Raw genomic sequence first — 20,839 nt, forward strand, 5'->3', positions numbered from 1 at the left:
AAAAGAAAAATATGGCTTAAAATAAGGCTTAAAATCGTGTATTCTCTATATAGCCTTGGAATAGAGCACTTAAATATACATGTACAATACTGTTTGTCACTTTAGATTAAAAAAAAAAAAATCATACATTAAAATACCAAAAGACCAAACAACCGACAGCATAGCCCACACACTGAACACATGAAATTAAAAGTAATTGAGCACAAAATTTAGTTTAGCAACAAAGAACTTCTTAATAGAAACAAACGCATTTACACAAACTTCCCTATAATTGTCAACCTTTGGACTTTAAGTTGAATTATGTGTTTTTGTTAAACTGCACCTTGATGATGTATGATAAAATCAATAGCGATAACTATATCTGTCGCTGTGTGAAAAATGATGACCCTCTTGGCCAGTTATAAAGTGTGAAAACAGAGGTTGAAGGCTTTAATATCTATACACTATTAATGGCTGATGCATACACAGTCATTTGGATCTGTTAATTGGATCTGAGAGAGTATGTATCAGGTTTTATTAGTATGGACCATAGAGAAGATGCCATATTTACTGAGAGTGCAAACAAGGCTGTGGGGGATGTAAGCCTTTTCTGTGGACTTTTTTGATTTTTGGAAAGCATTTTTCATTTTTATTTTTGGTATGTTTGATACCCAGGTATGCAACAGTGCAAGCTAATGAACGGCCTGAACGTATGTCCCTCAAAGCCTCATTTTTATTCTTGTCAAATTAAAAAATGGTGTCTGCCCTGACTAAGGTCCACTGCTAAACAAAATAGGTCAGGGCTCGAAATTCAAACCTGCCATGCTGTGCGTGTGTATGCATGCATGAGTGTGTATGTGAGAGTATGAGCTTGAATGTCACCTCTGTGTGGATTCCCTCTCTCTATCATCATGTAAACATACTCCTAATAGTTATCTTTAGCTGTGTGTTTGTGTGTGTGTCTATTCGAACAGATGTGTGAGTCATGCCCTCTCTACATTCAGCTCAGCTTTGTGACGCTTAGTAATACTACTCACCAAGCCACACTATTTTTACCAATCAGGAGCATAGGAGATTTGATCTACTTCAGTCTATTATTAATATAAGAGCATGATGGGAATGTCATGGGTGGCATGACACTAAATGCTAAAAAACGTTTGAAAACTTTAAGGTCCAATCAGGGGTGTGTTTCCCATACAACAACGTAACTCACAGCTTAACTATTACATAATTTTGAGAAATTAACAGTCATAACTGTTTAAACTGTACTTTAAACATGGTCACACTTCCATCATTTAGTTTACCAACTAGACTGTCATTATTTCCATTAAACACAGGTGGTGGAGAAATTACTTTTGCTAATTAATCAATTCAAAAATCACAATTAATGTGAGATTTACACAAACAACGCGTTAATACGCAGCATGTAATTGGCATACACTTATGGTTCATTTAGTCAGCAGCTTTTTACACAATGTAATTTTTTGAGATGCTGCTGTTGTAAAAAATTACTACTTAACTATATTTGTCATTTTCGTGCTTGATGTTTGATTCATTCTCATAAACATTTATGCACATACAGACTCTTCAAAACAGTGCTGATTAAAGCTGAGGCTAAAATATTTAGACTTCGATGTATATACAATTTAAATGGAATTAAATATAGAATGTACTGTATAATATTAGCTTGCTTTTTTTCTTTAATAGCATGATATATTGAAGTCCATATTTCATACTTGCAATGCCTCTAACCTTAGGTTGAGTTCCAACCAAAGAAGTTTGCATTGGAACTATGATTTTGTAAAACTGATTTGTTGAACTATATATGTAATGACAGAATTTGCGACCATAGCTGAGCTGGCTAACAATGCTTTTGAGAATGCATTATTTGCTTTGAGTGACTGCAACCAAACTTTACATCTTTTTATAATTCTGGCAGATATTTAAATGGTACCAGGTTGAAATTATGAACATTTGTGAGGAATAACTAATCATTGGATTTGCCAAATGTTTGTGATGTTTGTTGCTTCAGATCTTTGAAAGTTGTTCAGAGTTCTGCTGGATGCACATACAGTAGAAGTAAGCAAACTAAATATTCAAGCCAATTTCTATCTGTGAAAAAAAAAAAAAAAACAGTAGCCCACTTCTTACTTTTGGGTAAATAGAAATTGTAATATCAAAGTCTGCACAAATTTCCATTAATAAACAGTTGTTTCCTGTACAACCGTTCATCTATATCAGATAAACCAACACAAACAGTGGTTGGTCATTTTACATATCAGATGGCCACTTGGGGAGTTCTTGGCCAGAAAATGTCAAAAGCTTGGCTAGGCTGCAAATGTTAGACAGGCAAAATGTGGTTAGGCTTCTCACAGTAGCTAAACAGTCATGTTGAACAGACTTTTATAGAGCTAAGGGTCATTCACATTAATGATAATAACGATGACTAACTATGAAGTTTTAATAATCATTCTAAATATATGAAAATAAGGAAGTCCACAGGATAACGGATCAGATGAATGGTATTGTTGGAACCACTTTCAGAATGTTTTTTTTTCCAGCTGATATATGTTAAAAACATTGACTGAATCTGTTTGACTTTAAACAGCTTTTAAACCGGCACATGCTTAGAAACAAAACTGAATATTATCATGTGTTGCAGTGGATGCTAAAATAGTTATCGTTTTAGTTATCTTTATAGTTATTGTTCTTAGTGTAAACAGGCCTTCACACACGCAAATGCACAGACTCCATAAATTCACTAGCCGTGTCAGAAATGGCTGTTATAAGCAGTTTTTGAAATGCGGACAAATGGGTAGAGAAACAGACACAGATGCTTTTATCATTTGTGTTTGTTAAGGAGGGAGAAGGAAGGCATGTATCAGATTTCATTAGTATGGATCTTAGTCAGGCAGGGAGGCATATTTGCAGAGAATGAAAACAAGGACAAATATATAGAGAGACAGGTATTTCAGCACTTTCTATTTAAAATAGTATTTTATATAAACAAAAAAATCAATTCCTATAATCTGCTGTTTATCCCAATTTTCTCCCTGTCCCAGTCCATTCTGGTCTGCTAGTTAAGTTATGAGTGCTGTTGCTCTATATAAATCTAGCAGACTTTCAGACGTACAGATATATGACATCACTTTCCCTTTTATTCTGTGCACCGTAAAACAGTAAATTCATGTTCAAGGACTGAGAGAGAGAGAGAGAGAGACAGAGAGAGAGAGAGAGAGAGAGAGAGAGAGAGGCAGGGAATAGACCGAAGGTAAAAGTTATGTCGGGGGACAGAGAGAGAGAGAGAGAGAGGGAGAGAGAGAGACAGAGAGACAAAGAGAGCGTGGTCGGCTTACAGAAACACAGGGGGACAGGAAAAGAGGTGGGGAGAGAGAGACGGGTGAGTGAAGAGAAGGAGGCAGTGACTTCCTGGCAGTTTATCATATGGAATGTCCAGCTCTGCTGTGGTGGCGATTAACGACAGACAGTCAGGCGTCATGGTAACACACGACCCGCTGGAGGGATGAGTGAGACATTGGGAATCTGATGACACCCCAGGCATGGGGACTTGTGGGTAGGACACATTGATGGATAGCCAAAGTGACACATAATATTAGGACTCTCTCATATGCCTACACATTCAGGCTCAAATACACAAACGCTACTCACAGATTACACTGTGTTATGATGAAACGACACTTTCTGCAAACAGGGTACAAAAAATAAATAAATAAATAAATAAATATCTATATATATATATATATATATATATATATATATATATATATATATATATATATATATATATATATATATATATATATATATATATATATATATATATATATATATATATATATATATATATATAATTTTTTTTTCCTTTTGACAAATGGTCAGTGAAAGGGGTAGATATTTTATTTTCTGTTCATTTAATAAGAACTTTGTAATTTTTTCAACTGTTACAAAAATAATGCAGGTAATAATCTTTTGTGTGTGTGGGTGTGGGTGTGTGTACTTTTTTATTTTTACAAAATCAGAACTGCTGCGGAGTAGCCCAGTACCTGTGTGACTGGACATAAACAGAGAGAAGTAGCTCCGGCAACGGTGTTCTTCCTCAAGACACACGCAGTTCTGCTTATTAACCACTAGAGCACCAAAAGTTGTGGACTGGAGCTTTAAATAAAGTTATATTATATTGTGTTAATTAAACTGAAAAACTATACACTATGGGTAACAGGGTTGGAAATTTAGCCTAAATTAAACTACCACTCAGTAGGGACTAAAGTTGGCTTGGGAACAAATGTTGGGCTTTACTGTTACACACACACACACACGCACACACACACACGCACACACACACACACATATACACACACGTATACACAATGAATATTTTCATTGTCAATTAATATTTTCTTGAGAACTTGAGAACGTCACAGAATGTAACTTTCTTTTGTAGTGGAGAATATATTACTAGGTTATTGAGTTGTGCACATTATGTGGGAAGTGGGCCTTGGGAATTGTGGTTTCTTATTATACCGATTCAACAGATTATGTCAAAATTGTTGGATAAAGTCGAGATATCCTGAAGTGGGACAGACCTAAATTAAAACGTTTGGTAACACTTTATTTTACGGTTACATCTATTGGTTGCTTATTAGCATGCATATTACTAGAATATTAGCCATGTATTAGCGCTAATTAAGCACATATTAATGCCTTATTCTACATCCCTAATCCTATCCAATACCTAAATTTAACAACTACCTTACTAACTATTACTAAACAGCAAATTAAGAATTTATTGAGTGAAAAGTCTTAGTTATTAGTTAACAAGTGTTACCTATTCTAAAGTGTGACCAAACGTTTTACTTTTTCAAGTTTTAATTTCATGTTAGATAATTTATCTAAGATATATAAGCATTCTCAAAACAAAAACTTGGGATTAATGCCTCTAATGCTTGAAAAATGCCAGGGGACACCAATGTGAAAATGCCAAACACAGTCGAACAGCTGTGCACAACCAATCACAAGCACTCATAGAAGGTTAACATAGATGTCTGCAGAGCGTAAACAGACACACATGTACTAGATAAACTGCAGCTCAATAACTGCAGACTGTGGGTGTATGACTGATTCAATCAGAGAGGTGAAAGATTTCATCAGTGAAAACAAGACTCTTTGTTTAGCGCTATAGGCCTGGACCTACACTCTTACAAATAAAAGTTCCAAGAGGGTTTTTTTCACAGAAACAAAAGAACCATTTTTGTTTCCCCAAAGAATCTTTCAGTGAGCAGTTCTTAAAAGAATAATTTTTTTCCTAGTGCCAAGAACATTTTATAATCTAAAGAACCATTTTTCACTGTAAAGAATATTTTGTGCATTGAAAAGGTTCATGGAAAGGTTCTACATGGAACCATAAATGCCAATAAAGAACCTTTATTTTTAAGAGCATGAAATTAATATACTGCAGTCCTTGTCTTGCGGTCCATGTGTGTTTAACTGTATAGCTGTATAACTGTTTTAATTATATTTATGTGTGTGTGTTTTATGTATAGGTGATATATTCTTTAAACACTAAGAATGAGGAGCAAGAGGCAACTCTGCAGTCGCTACGCCGTGTTGCCACGGAGACGCAGGGCAGCCTCCAGCCAACCACAGGTCAGGATGAAGAAGAGGAGGAGTCAGCATCTATTCTGAGGACACGCCTTCTAGAGCTGCAGGCCACCGTAGAGGAAGTAAAAACAAAAATGGTCACACATACATATATGTATTCTGTAAATGGACTCATTATGAGCATATTAAATGCAACATGGAGAGAATCACTTCATTATCTTAGGATGTGTGGATGTGTATCCATTTCAGGTGGAGGAGCGTGGACAGAGGGCTGAAATAGAGTATGCGGAGCGCATAGCCATGTTAACCCAGGAGACATCAGATCTGCGCAGAGACTTCCAGAATCTGCAGACAGATAGAGACAACCAACACAAATTACTGCAACAAACGCAGGAAGAAAACAAGCGCTTGGAGAATGAGTGCCAGGAGCTACGGAGAGCCAGAGATGAAGAGAGAAAGCGAGAGGAGGAGGAGAAGATGCATAGAGTGGAGGAGGAGAGGAAAACAGAGATGGAGGAGAGGAATCGAGAGTCACAGGAAAGACAACGAGTAGAGGAGGAGTGTGAAGAAAGGTTGAAAACGGTAAGAAAGGAGCTACAGGCTCTGAGGGAAGAGAAAGAAAGAGCGGAGAAGGAATGGAAGAGGGATGTGGAGGAGTGGAAGAAGAGAGTGAAGGAGATGGAAGAACAGAGGAGAGAGGAGCAAAAGGCAGCTGAGAAGACACTACAAAAGAGCCTCAATGAACATATCAATCAGTGGCACCAGAGAGAGCAAGAAAACCGCAAGTCCCAGAATGCAACACTTCAGCAGAGGCTGAGAAAAGCAGAGACGGACTTGGAGGTTCAAGAACAGAGACTGAATGAGAGCAACAGACACTGCAGCAAACTTCAGGAGAGAGTAGAGGTACACATGTGGGTCCAACAGGGTCCAAAATGAACCTTTTGCCACTTTTGCCCATTTTAGGTTAATCGACACAATCTAACATAATGTCATCTGTATTTACGTTGTTTATATTTTAGAATAAAACAAAATAAATACAATTTATATATATAGCATTGGATAAAAATGTCATATATTTTTCTAATTTTTATTTATTTATTTATTTTTGGAATGAACACCAGTAGCAGTCTTGGCCACAGTTATTATGGTTTCTTATTTTTCATTAAATTTGTATTATTTATTTAATAAAAATGTAAAACAAATTTTACCCATATACAGTATATATAATATATATCATTTAAGTGTCAATTTATGGCCATTAGACGTACTTTTTTAGTGCATAATTCTTTTTAATATGAAGTGAAGTGACATACTGCCAAGTATGGTGACCCATACGCGGAATTTGTGCTCTGCATTTAACCCATCCAACGTGCACACACACAGCAGTGAACACACACACTGTGAACACACACCCGGAGCAGTGGGCTCCGTATATATATACGAGAATAATTAGGTTTAATGAAATACAAATGATATAAAAAAATTTAATGTAAAATTTGAAACTTTTTAAAATTTCAAACAAACTCATCTTACATTATTATCATGGAAAAACTGAAAATTGTGATTTCCAGGCCTAATAATTCATGAAGATGTATGTGGCGAATATATTTATGCATGGCAAAAACAAAACACTCATTGTGTACACACAAAACAGTATTGCTTTACAAGACAGTTCACATAAATTCACTTCACTGACCATGTGTAACTGACCTTTCAGCGGGGTATTCGTCTCAGTGTAAGGGGGCAGTAATTCCTGCTGTGACTGACACTTCCGAATCTAATTGAGACAGAGATTAGAGGGATCAGTCAAACACCCAAAATTACCATCACTCAGACACACACAGCTGTGTAGAAACAGATGGCATACCCGACTTAAACAGTCTGAGACAATACCCCACAGATCTGTAGTCGGTTTTTCTACAGCAAAGTCTGCACAGAACCTGCAAAAAATAACATAGGCTTTTTTTAAGTGGGACACAAAAGTAAGTCGTCACACTTAGTATTTAGAACAGGATAAAGCCAAGTGATTAAATCAGTAAGAGTTGCTTGCACCATTGACTCCACCGTCTCTGATGCAGCTTTTTAAGTACGCTGCGGCTAATGCGCATTAGATGTGCCTAAAAAATGCCAGTGAGATGAGTAACACCCTCTCTGCTTTGGCATGACATCCTTCACAGAAAATTAATCAGAGGCACCTCAGATCTGCAAACTCAGAGCAGCTGCTGTGATGTAATCAAAGGTTCGTGGGCTCAGAGTGTTCATGGGGTGGCCAGAATCGACTGATTAAAGTCATCTTGGGTGTCATGGGCCTGACAGATGATGCCGTTATGGTTGTTCATCGCCGCTGCAGGATCATTCGATAAGAGGATCCAGCAGAATAATGGACAACTACATTTTTTAGTTTCTTCAGAAAGTGTGAGTGTTGCTAGGGTGGTTGTCAGATCTAAAGGAATCTTGAAGAAAAAACTAAAAAGAACATTCTTAAGAAATACAAAATAGGAATACAAAATATTCTTAATTTTATTCTTACGTTAGAAAAAAGAAGAAAATAACAGTTAAGAAGAAAACAGAAGGTTTTAGTACTTCCTTCAGTGCAAGTCTATGATATTTTCTCTTCAGTAATCCTCAACTTTAGGCCGTAGATCGTGGACAGAAGCCTGAAATCGGAGGAAAATCTGTGCTCCTTAACTTGAGTGACGATTGATATATGTGAATTAAAGACATGATCTGAGAGAAGTGCTGATACGATACCTATGCCCAAGAAACATTTAGCAGGCTGAATAGCTTGACCTGTCTGTGACTTGCAATGTATTTTGACCGGAAATGTCATCACCAACAACCTACAGCCAATGAGAGAGCAAGATAAAGGGCAAAGGGAAATTTCAGGGGGAGGAGTCATAGTCTTACATCCCTGTATCACTTCTCATGCATGCATTTTTTACACAAGACAGAGTGGTCAGGGATTCTTCCTAATGAAATGTGTCATATGTGACCCCCAGTCACTGATCTGCCATGACGACTTGGAAAATTGTATAGTGTATACCCAGCATAAGTATAAGCAATTGTAATAGTTATGCTGATTCATGTTACTCATTTCTCTTACAGGACCTGGAGGAGCAGTTGGAGGATGGACGTCACCGGGTGACCGAGGCTGAGGCTGTGGCAAAGAAGGCAGAGGAGGAGTTAGCTGTAGCCAAAGAACGATTATTACTGCAAGAGAATGAGCTACAGAGCAAGTCAGGTGCACATTCACAGCACATATCAGTTCAAGGCTTGTGTACTTATATTTGTCATCATTAGAAATCAAATTAATCACATATGCTAAATAATTAAACTGATTACTTCAATATTTCAAAATCAACATTTGGTAGAAAATATTTCAAAGAGAGTCTAATAAATAACCGAATAGACAAAATAAATAGTTTCTTTAAAAATAAATGTATCCATAGGTTTGTTTTACTTCCATATCACAGAACAGAAGCCTACAGTCCACAGACATGCACTTTACAATCAAGTTTGTCAGTCTGTCCAAGCTAGATTTAGGGGGCCGTTCACACAAGACCTATTTTCAGTGTTTTTTCAGTACTATTTCTATAATTGTTGGTCCACGCAGGCATGTGTCAGATGGACGTCTTTGCCTTTTTTGCGTCACATCTCTTTTTTCAGTCTCCCAGCATAAGTGCCCTGTTTTCGCAGTCAAGTTCAAAACAGTTCAAATTTGAAAAATGTGTCTTGAGATCTGAGCATTCTGTTCCTTTCCATTGCGCTGCATCTGTCTTGTTTCTCTGGAAACAAAGCTAAAGCATAATTGTGGTACTCCGAGCTTAAATTGCTCTGAGGGTAGGAAAATGCCTTTTTACAGAATTTAAACAGAGGATTACGTGGAATGATTAAACACACACTTTTTGCGTATTATTTTTTAGATTAGTAATTTAACGTTAAATAAAAAGCCTTTATTACAGTATAAACATCTACTACCTTTTTAGTAGCAATCATCGTTTACATGTTAATTGTTCCAGTGTTGATTTTTACATCTCTATTGAAATTATTGCTTTTGTCATATGACACTTGAGATCACCAGCTTGTTCACTGATTGTTCTGCTTCCTTTGATCCAATCATTATCTTTCTCATTTCTGCAGAGGAGTTAATGAGCCAGAGTTCATCTCAGGTGAGGGTCTCTGCTGAAGTGGAAGAGCTGAGGTTTCAACTCAGTCGTCTCAACATTAGAAACAAAGAGCTGGAGTTTCAGAACAGTGGCCGATCCAATGACCACGCTCGCATGCTTAAACAGGCAAGCCACTCAAGTCATGTTTGAAGGATTGTATTTATAAGTTGAATGCACATGAACAGCACCACATTGTCGTAATTACAATGAGAAACTCAGGATTTTATTTTAGCCCTTAGTTGGGGGTGTGTATGCAGTGTTAATATTGATAACTAAAATTATTAAAAATAATTTTCGTTAATTGGAAAAAGCGAGAAATAACATAAAATATAAATATTAGATAAAAAAAACTTGAACTGAAACCAAAAATTACCTAGCTGCAATAAAAATTATTAAAACAGAAATAAAAATAAATTAAAGTTAAATAGAAGTCTTAAAAAACAAATAAAAATGACAAAAGCACATCGCAAAATTAATAAAACTTAAACTAAAATTAAAATGAAAACTAAAAAATTTAACGAAAACTCATTCAAAATATTAATAAATACTGTAATATCTGATTAATAGCATATTTGCAAAACAATACTTTTTGTTTAAATAAATTAAAATAAAACAAAAATTCTTTTATTTAAATACTACAAGTGAATTTAAGCATCACAAATAAAATAATACACTATAAAATGACTGTGATTTATGAAGATTACATTTAACAGTCTTTTTAAATTATTAGTGTTTTAAGGATTTAAAAGAGCATTAGATGACAGAAAAGGTACTCTAAAAGTAAAAATAGGATAAATTAGCATGCACAATAGAATATCCAACATCAATCAATACTGATAAAAAATTCTAATATTTACTGATAACCCAATGAAAGAAATCTTTTACAGTACCTAAAATTCATCTCAGACAGAAAAATTGTGATAAGAATTGTACAATGTGCTACTGTTTTTAAACACCTGTACTATTCTCTACAGCACCTCTAACAAGAACACATTAACCGCAGGGTGAAATGCTGTGAAATCACATCCCAAATGAGGCCTGCCATCTCAGACACACACGCATATACAAATAAGTAAAGCACACCTTAAAATGTTCTTTGAAAAGCGTTTGTATGCAGAGAAAGATCAGCCAAGCCCCTAGAACATCTTAAAACATCATAACTGACACACCAGAGGATTAAAGTAGTATCATTCTTTTGAAACTACAGGATTACAGTTTTATATCATTAAGAGCCATGTGTGTGTGTGTGTGTTTTAGCATGCAGATACTCTATCCTCTATGCGTCTGGAGCTGCAGCGAGCTCACACTGAGGAGATCGGACGCCTTCAAAAGGAGGTGGAGAGCGAAAGAAAGAATGACAGACAGGAGCTGGAAGAAGAGAAGAAACAGGTTCAGCAGAAGATGGAAGAAGAGAAAGTAAGGCTGAAAGAGCAGCTTCGGAAAGCACTAGAAGAAGTGATACGCAAACATGCCAGTGAGATGCGGCAAGCGCACGCAATGCTGGATGCAGAGAAGAAGAAGACGCAGCAGGTAAGAGAGCAGATTTCGACTGCAGTTGTCATGTGAACTTGCAGACACACTAGTAAGTCTTCTAATAAGTCTTCATACCTTCTCATTTTCTGCTGTTACTACTAGTGTGAAAGGTGGGCAGTCGGCACTGACTTTCTGATTTGATTTCATTTGGAAATATTTAAATGCCAAAAGTTTTTATTTTCTTTTTTCCAATAACAACAGGCAGAGACTGAGCATGGGATTTTATGAATATCTTATGAGAATATATATAATCTGTTTGTTTACACATCTATATTGGTGTGGCTTTATTGTTACAGGGGACAAAATAATTTTCTTTGTGCTATTTTTATAGACACACATTATTATTCACAATGCAAATCTCCAAGCCCAAATCCATTCAGACCAATTATGGAAACTAAGCTGCAAAAATGGGTCATTCTGAAATCAGAATCACATTAACATATGACGCATATTCAGCATTCAGAAACTTGGCCCACCCTTATGAACATGCAGAGATTAGCCATCATATCATAATAAGTCAGTCGCATAAAAGTCTTAAAGGTACAGAAGCTAAAAATGGCCTATTTAAATGTTTAGTTGACCCAAAAATAAAAAATAATTTATTCACCCTTTGTTTCATTCCCACATGACTTTCTTTCTTCCATGGAACACAAAAGGAAAATGTTCACCCTCTTCCATGTAATGAACCAGGGGCTTTCAAACTCTGAAAAGAACAAAATAGCACAATAAAAACATCATAAAAGTGGTCAATACAACTTATGTGCTTCTAAAAGATGAACAACGTTCTGCTCAGAATTGTGGCTTGTGTTCCACAAAAGAAAAGAAAAAAAGATGGTTTAGAATAAATCTATAATATAAATTTTATTTTTGGTAGAGCTAATTCTAAAAGTTACAGTGTAAAGGGTGGGAAATTGTTATATAATATTTAATTAATATTTTTCTACAAGAAAGTGTTCCTGTAGCTCAACCTGAATGTTGTGACACTGATTTCATGATTCTAGTTGCCAGGGAATGTATGAACTGAGAAAAGTGTAAACGTTAAATGCAAATAAGCCAAGGGAAAAACATAAACAAATATAAGGCAAGGAAAAAAACACCTGCAAAGATTATATACACCTTCTTTAAAACCATTTAAAAATTAGCAAAGCAGTATTAAAAGATCTGATGTATAATTTGATATTATTGTTGAAATATTATTGAAACTTAGAGATACTAGTATTATAATGTTGGTTTGAATACAGATTGAGGAGGAAATGAAAACCGGAGAAGACGAAAGAAAGGCTTTTGAGACAGAGAGGGAGGAGCTACGCAACCAACTGCAGCTGTCCAACAGAGAGGTAAGTTACTGCAAAGAATACTACTACATTTGTCCTTTGCTTTTCCTCTTAAAAGCCAAAACAATCTTGGATATGTTTGCATAACATTGTTGACCTGCTAATGAATCAGGTCACCACAAACAACTTGAACTATATACATATCAAGCTTTTTCAAATTGGTTTGAAGCTCAGGCAAAGCTCATGCTCAGTCCTTCTGCTTAAATACACAGAGACAGACTGAGAGGCCCAGAGCTCTCCACATGACCATGATAAATGAGAAAACAAAAAGAACATTTGTAGTGCCCAAGGCACAGTGCTTCGTCTAATGCTTCATCTAATATGCCAGCAGGCTTGGAACTGGGTTATGATAACGAAATAGTGCTTAATAAGTGATAGCTAGGAAGAGGATTGTTGTTTTAGTGCTGTGCTGCAGTGAAGCAAGCATCAGTTTCTGCTATTTATCAGAAAACCATTTGTTCTAAGTCAAGTTAAATATATGGATTGTGGTTGTATCCTAGTGTTTAATGATCTAGGTTGGTGCACAAAAGGTTGTAGGTTAAAATCCCACCAGGGACAATGGTTGAAATATCTAATGCCAGGTTGTCTGGCTCATTTGTTTCCAAGTGTTTCAAACACGGCCCTTAGGTTTGCATGCAGCTACAGCCAGTAACACTTTAGAAAACTGTTTCTTACTTACTGCATAACTAATAAGTTATGCAGTATTATTGAAGAACTATCAGGTAATTATTCATTAACACTTAACTCACTACTGTTAACTACTAAGGAAGATGGGTTAACTAATCACTATGTAATACAATTTTATGATTGTGTTAAGTAACAGTTAGCTAATCAATAACTAATGTATTCTGTCATATCTCCTGAAGGACTACAATTAATACTATTAAATAATCTACTAGTTAAGGTTCAAGAAAAATAACTATGAAAGAACTACTAATGAACAGTCATACACGATTACATTGAGTTGTAACCCTTTTATATAAATGTTATTAGCAGTAATAGTAGTAGTAGTAGTATGAAAATGCAATATTAATAAATGCAATATATTTTATAGAGGTTTTGCCCGTGTAGTTAATTGTTTTGTGAGTGTGTTTTGTAAGAAATTAGATTCTGATATGAACCCGACCACCACTCCAGTGCCTTGCAATGTGTGCCTCCTCAGCATATACCACATTACCATTCATTCAATTCCTGTATTTAATGCAAGGACTAAGGGAAAGTGAAAATACAGTTAACCAATTAGTAATTAATAGAGAATTATCAAGTAATTCTACAGGAATAATTTCAAACCTGAAACAGTTAGGCCTATTCTAAAGTCAAAATATTGGGAACCCATTAGTAATTAATAAAGAATTATTAGATAATTCCCCAAGAACTGCTTAGAACCTGAAACCGTGTTCTAAAGTGAACCTACTAGTAAATAATAATTACTACATCATTTTGACTCAAATCAAACTTACAGTCCTATAAAAAAAAACTATAAAAGTAATCATAAACTTTGTCAAATACACGACACAACTTGTTTACGATCTTTATTTCAGATGAGAACATTTCTTAATGCAGCATATTTTATGTCGTTTTAACATGTATACTGCCCACATTTAAACTAATTTAACAAACATTTTATAATCAAAATTAAACATTTAAAAGAAATTAAAGTGGACTCAACCGGACTCCTGTTTTCTCGGTAGCGGTGCTGGATCTCGGGTAAATCAGCAGATTTCCTACAGAACATGTGCACAAAGTAATTATTTATCATACAGGCAAGAACTTATGTACAATTATAGTAATGAGTCCTGTTGGGTGTGCAGCAAACAAAATGCATATTTCATTTCCATTATAGGCTAATAATAGTAGTAGTGGACTGTAACAAAGTTGCTACTGTAGTAGTACTTTGTACTTGTCCTTTTACTCAAGTAATTTTGAAAATGAATAGGCCTACTTATAATTTTAATGGAGTAAAGTTTTATTGAGGTATCTGTACTTTTACTCAAGAACTTGATTTGTGGGCCACAACCTGACTATTATAGTGACTATTTGCGTATAACTGTTCAGTAGTTATTTCATAGTTATTTTTCTTGAACCTTAACTAGTAGATAATTAATAGTAGTCCTTCAGGAGATATGACAGAATACATTAGTTATTGATTAGCTAACTGTTACTTGTTACTGTTACAATAATACTAAAATTGTATTACATAGTGATTAGTTAACACATCTTCCTTAGTAGTTAACAGTAGTGAGTTAAGTGTTAATTAATAATTACCTGTTAATTCTTCAATAATTCTTTATTAGCTATGCATTAAGTAAGAAACAGTATTCTAAAGTGTTACCCTACAGCCAAAAAGTACTAAAATGATCTACTAAAGCTCATCTGCCAACATGTTTATAGGATGTCATGCATTTTTCAGATTTCACTGCAAAAAAAATAAAAATGCCATTTCATGTGTGCTTCCAAACAACTGCAAAATAATGGGCGGTATCAGTGCAGATGGATTAAACGGCACCTGCAAAATGATTTATGAATCCTGGAAGCCGTTTCAGAAACGGTAACTGTATAAGCAAATTAACAGGACTGAAAGGCAGGTAATCTAATTCACGCTGTGCACCATGCTGTCACTTTGAGAACGAAGAACACATAGTGTGACAGTACTGCTAAATTGCTGACATTAATGTGATAATAAAATATCCGCATGAGCGATTGTTTTGTTCAGAACTATATTTAGAATAGAAATCATACATTAACTTAGACTTTATCATAGTTTATGTCTTAAAAAAGGACTATTTCCTATTTCAGTCACTTAACTGACAGCTCTCTTTCGTAGGACCTGCTGTCCAATAACCTCACAGCGACAAAAATGGTTGTTCGTGACCCACCCATTGAGAACCACTGCTTTAAATATTGGGACACAGATTTCCTGTGACACCCTATAAACTCATTAAAATGTTTTTGCTATTTATCAACAGGATCATTAAACATGCCATCAGGCTTCTTCGTTGTAGCTGTTTCAAAGAACAGTGCCATTATGAATTATGTGCATGTCCTGCTTTAAACATAATGGCATTCTGACATTATGCACAAATATAACAAAAATAAAATTGCAGAACATTAATGAAAAGGGAAAATTGTTTTTTTTTTAGTTTTCAACAACTTCAATTCCTATATAATATTAAAGTTTGTAATACACAATAATGATTCAAAAGTTTGGGTTTGGTAATATAAAAAAAAAAAAGAAATTCTTTTATGGTCAACAAGATGCATTTATTTGATCACAAATGCATTAAAGACAATAATATTATGAATTTGAAATAACTGTTTTCTGTGTTGAAAATGATTGGGCTGCTTAATATTTTGGGGCAGATGTTTTGATGAATAGAACATTCAAAGCGATAGCATTTATTTGAATTAGAAATATTTTGTACGATTGATCAACTAAATAAAAGTATTAATTTCTTTAAAAAAACTGAATTGAAAAACATTTGAATGATAGTAAATATGATTAGAAATTACACCTTGGTGAATTATAGGAAAAAAAAATGTTTTTCATAAATGGTGACAACATTTCCGATTAAACAACATTACTTGTGACAATATTACCGGTAGCTGAGTGTCGTAAGACAGTAATTGAGTAACAATTTACTCAATCTAGAGAACGGATTCAGGCACACCCTTTAACAATCCCCACTGTATACCCTTGAGTAAGAACCTTAACCAATGGTTGCTTTAAATAAAGACTATTCAATAACAGAACATAATTTTCTTTGTATGGGCCACATAAATTATATCAAACTTGAGTGGATTCCACATGCTCTTAAGGTCTTTGCTGATCAAAGTTTTATTGGCTTGCAGATGGCAAAATTGGAGGGGGTGATTCAGACGCTGGAGAGAGAAAGAGAAGAGGAGAAGGAAAGGGCAAAAGACAGAGAGGAGGAGTACGCAAAGGTGGAGTGGCAGTCAGCATGTGGCCCGGAGTGTGTACGAGTGAGAGAAGAACTGGAAAGCACACACAGCAGTATGCAGCAAATACAGGTTCTCACTCCTTTTTGCTCAACGCACACTTCCATTTGACATGTGGACAAAGTGTCAGTGATGTCCCTTTGCATTACTGTGCAGCTCTATCACACATACTCACAAGCACACACAGATCTGCAATTCCCTTATAGCAGCACAAGGTTCTGCTGATCTCAGCAGATCTGTGCCGCCCAGAGGAAATAGAGACGTTAATATTCACCTAGAAACCGATCTACTTCTTTTTCTTCCTTAATCCATGGATCCTTGAATCTATCCATCCTTGTCCTCCTTTCTTTTTATGTCTCCCACAGGAGGAGTTTGCTGCACACAAGGAAGTGTTACAGGCAGAGATTTCTGCTCTACAGCAAGAGCGAGACATTCTACAACAGTCCAATCATGGTATAGAAGAGAGAATCAGGTGTGTCAGAATGAAAGTGAGACATGAAGGGACAGAAAGAGAAATTCGCACACATTACATGTGTTTCTAATAGAGCTGCCTGTTAATTAAAATATTTAATTGTGATTCATTTTAATTATGGTATTAATGAATTTTTGAGTCTGTAAGATTTTTCAATGATTCTTAGGCTCACCAAGACTGCATTTATTTGATCAAAAATCAAGTTTAAAAGTTATTTCGAATTGCAATAATATTTTGCAATATTATAACTGTTTTCTATTGTAGTATAATTTTAAACAAATTTATTCTTGTGATGGTAGCAGCCATTACTTCATTCTTCAGTGTCACATGATCGTTTAGATGTCATTCTAAGATTTTGATTTTGTGCTCAAGAAACATTTTTTATTATTATCAATGTTGAAAACATTTTTGCTGCAGGGAAAATGTTTTCAGGATTCATTGAATGTAAAGTTCAAACAACAGAGTAAACATAAAATAAATTGGGTAAAAATAAATAAACTGTTTCTCACACGTTTTGATCAGTTTAATGCATCCTTTCTTTCAAAAACAGAGAATTTTTTACCGACCACAAACTTTTGAACCGTAGTGTGTATTAATGCCCCCAAATGGATGAATTTAGTTTTTTTTTTTTCTTTTCTGCAACAGCACACAATGCACTTGCCTCAGTACTAATATGCAATAATTTAATTAATTTCACACCCTTTATAGACTTTCTGGCAGAATCACAAAAATAAACAAGAGCTGTTGTTCTGAATGCCTTATGATGAACTAGAGCCATGCTGATACTCAGCAGTCAGCAACTGTGGCAATTAAAGGCAATATAAACAAAGGGATACAAACTGCATCCCAGTAGTGTTATAATAATATTACAGTCTTCAAACACATATTGGTCAATTAAATTAAGAACCAGAACTAAACCATTGTATATACGTATTAGTCAGATGCGATAATATGTTAACTTTGACATCCCTAGTTTCTAATAATGTGTAAAATGAGTATAATTTTATTCATTTAAATGCAAATGTATGTGTGTAGGCTACAGTTTGAGAAGCAGTTCTCTGATCAAATTGTGGAAATGAAGAGAGAAAGAGAGGAAGAGATCAGAAAGATGAACCAACAGTGGCAAAACAGAGTAGAAGAACTGCAGACACAGGTAACACACACTGACAGTTTCCTCAGACCCATCATACACACAGTTCACGCTATCAGCATTATTTTTCTGTCTCTGTGTTGTAGTTGGAGGAGAGGAGAGCACTCTCAGAGAAGATGGAAGGAGAGAGAGAGAGACGTTACGGTAATGGAGAGATGGAACGAATGAAGCAGGAGATCCAAAAGACAAGAGATATGAACAGCACGCTCAGATCTCAGCTTCACTCCACCATTCAAGAGAAAGAGAGACTGATGAGACAGCAGTTACAAGTGCGTATACACCAGAGCTGTCAGGAGATCAAGATTTCTTATCATTAATATATTTATCATTACTAATGAATAATCATTAGTAATAAATAGCAATTAAACTGAGAGCTGCTAAAGGGACAATTCACCCAAAAAACATTCAGTCATCATATACTCTCATGTTATTCCAAACCTCTGAGTATTTCTTCATTCATTTGGAACAGAAAAGAAGATATTTTGAAAAATGCTTCATCTACATAATTCAGGAAATTGGTGTCCAATGATGTTTTGGATTCCACTGACTGTATGGACAGAAGCCACTGAAATGATGACAGTGCGCACACACACACACACACACAAAACTGTGGAAAGAACTCTTAATGTTAGTGATTTTGTGTTGTCCTGCAGGTGGTAAAAGAGGAAGATGAGGACGAGGAGGATGGAAAGGCTACGGGAGAGAGGGAAGATGAGAGGGAAAAGCGGGGGTGGCGTGAGCGAGAGGAGGAGTTGTTGCGTTTGGAAAGGTTAAACCACCAGCGTGCTCTTCAGGCCCTGGAAGCACAAGCCAATGAAGAACTTCAGTCAGAAAGACAACGCTTGCTCACACAGCACAAACTACAGCTGGGTAACCATCATACCCCATACAGAATGTTTTTGCAAACCTCATAGTCACATTCTTGATATAATACTTACTTAGATACAACAATACTTAATTAGAAAGTCTGTTCTACCAAAAGGGCACAAACAATCTTCCCTAGTCATCCAAGTTATCACACTACTAATGGGGCAGCAAGATTGTGTAAAATTATTAAAAATAATAGAAAACAAGGTTTAAAATAAGCTAAAAGCATATGTCTGGTAAGCTGAAATCATGTCTTATTTTAATTTGTTCCCATAACATAGGCCATTTATATTTAAGAACCAGGGTTTTCATGATATTGGACAACCCGAATATACTGTATGAGGGAATTTTAAATGTGTGATTTCTATATCTGAAAAAGTTTAAGTGTAAACCACGAACAACATTCAATTATTGGATTTTATTTATTTTAATCATTATTTAAAAAAAAATTGTTTTACATGAAATGTATGATAATAAGATCCCTTGCCAGTGTAGATATACCTGAAATATCTTGGTTAGTCTTCAGATATTGTTGTTGACAATGGGGGGCTTTGGAGTGATGGAGTCGGAAAGGCTGAGGACCTTTAAGACATAAGGCAGTGCATATTATCTAACACAACTCAAATGAACAAAATGATATCAAAATAATACATACTGAATATTGTGCACTATAAATAAATACAACTAATCAGCAACGCATTAGAATTAGATTAGCATTTTGACCTATGGCATTTCAGTTTAAATTAGTTTCAATCTTTTTTTTTATATATACAGACATTAAAATGAATGAACATGAATCAATATAACTCTCCTTATTTAAAAAAGTTACTGGCCTACATTTTCCAATTTATCCTTCAGCCTCATCTTCTATGGATATGAATAAGAATGAATGTTAATTAAAGGACTAAAATGGAGCGTAATAATATTCAAACGGCAGACTGAAGAGAATAGCAGGATATCTTTGTTTATTAAAAGGTTTATTCATAATATGCTGATTGCCGTATTTGCAGAAATATTCTAAAGGCTTTATTAGAATATTGATGCTAATTGTAAGTACTGTCATTATCTGTCATAATGAGTAAGGTATATAAAACAAGTTTGTGTGAAAAGACCTTATTCCTTAATAGAGGAATTTATGAGTTTATGATTATGAATTTCCTTTTGCACAACAGCACCATCTAGTTCTACTGACTAAAGTAGAGCAAGACTGAACACGGCATGTCTGATCTAATGTGTCTTCCAACTGTGTTTGTATGTGTGTGTAGACAAGCAGAAGGCAGAGCTGACCCAGCAGCACACTGAGTGGGTGAGACAGGTCACCCAGAGACACATGCAGCAGATCGAGGACCTTCAGAACGAAATACACACACACACACAAATGATGGCCCTGCAGCAGGTACACATACAAACCACACAGACACACACACACACACTTATACCGCCTCAAGGGGTTCATCACCCCACGTCTCTCTCTCTATTTGTCTCCTCCTCAGGATCTGAAGCAGCAAAACCGCTTACAGTCACTAGAGAGACAGCTAGATGAGAAGAGCAGCGAGGTTCAGGAGCTAAAGAGAGAGAACGAAGATCTGAAAGAGCGCATGAGTGCAGTCATCGCACAGAAAGAAGAACAAGATGACCATAAAAATAAACACAAGAGGTCAGTACCAAAATAACTACAAGCGCAATCACACACAGAAGGTCAGTAACAAGATGACCTCAAACACGCACACAGACAGGAGGTCAGTAACAAGATGACCACAAG

At 35.5% G+C, this 20,839-nt stretch overlaps 1 protein-coding gene across 1 annotated transcript in view; it reads left to right on the forward strand.

Moving 5' to 3' along the window:
• LOC306873199 (uncharacterized protein) overlaps positions 1-20,839 on the forward strand; it is a 29,258-nt gene that overhangs the window by 1,959 nt on the left and 6,460 nt on the right. The window contains exons 2-14 of the mRNA XM_079422309.1: positions 5,541-5,720; positions 5,848-6,501; positions 8,704-8,839; positions 9,739-9,890; positions 11,022-11,294; positions 12,539-12,634; positions 16,481-16,660; positions 16,954-17,060; positions 18,096-18,213; positions 18,297-18,479; positions 18,864-19,080; positions 20,343-20,473; positions 20,571-20,734. Of these exons, the coding sequence (XP_079278435.1) occupies positions 5,541-5,720; positions 5,848-6,501; positions 8,704-8,839; positions 9,739-9,890; positions 11,022-11,294; positions 12,539-12,634; positions 16,481-16,660; positions 16,954-17,060; positions 18,096-18,213; positions 18,297-18,479; positions 18,864-19,080; positions 20,343-20,473; positions 20,571-20,734 (2,591 nt within the window). The remainder of the gene's footprint in view (positions 1-5,540; positions 5,721-5,847; positions 6,502-8,703; positions 8,840-9,738; positions 9,891-11,021; positions 11,295-12,538; positions 12,635-16,480; positions 16,661-16,953; positions 17,061-18,095; positions 18,214-18,296; positions 18,480-18,863; positions 19,081-20,342; positions 20,474-20,570; positions 20,735-20,839) is intronic.

Source organism: Barbus barbus, assembly GCF_936440315.1.
Source record: "Barbus barbus genome assembly, chromosome: 7".
Classification (NCBI taxonomy): Eukaryota; Metazoa; Chordata; class Actinopteri; order Cypriniformes; family Cyprinidae; genus Barbus; species Barbus barbus.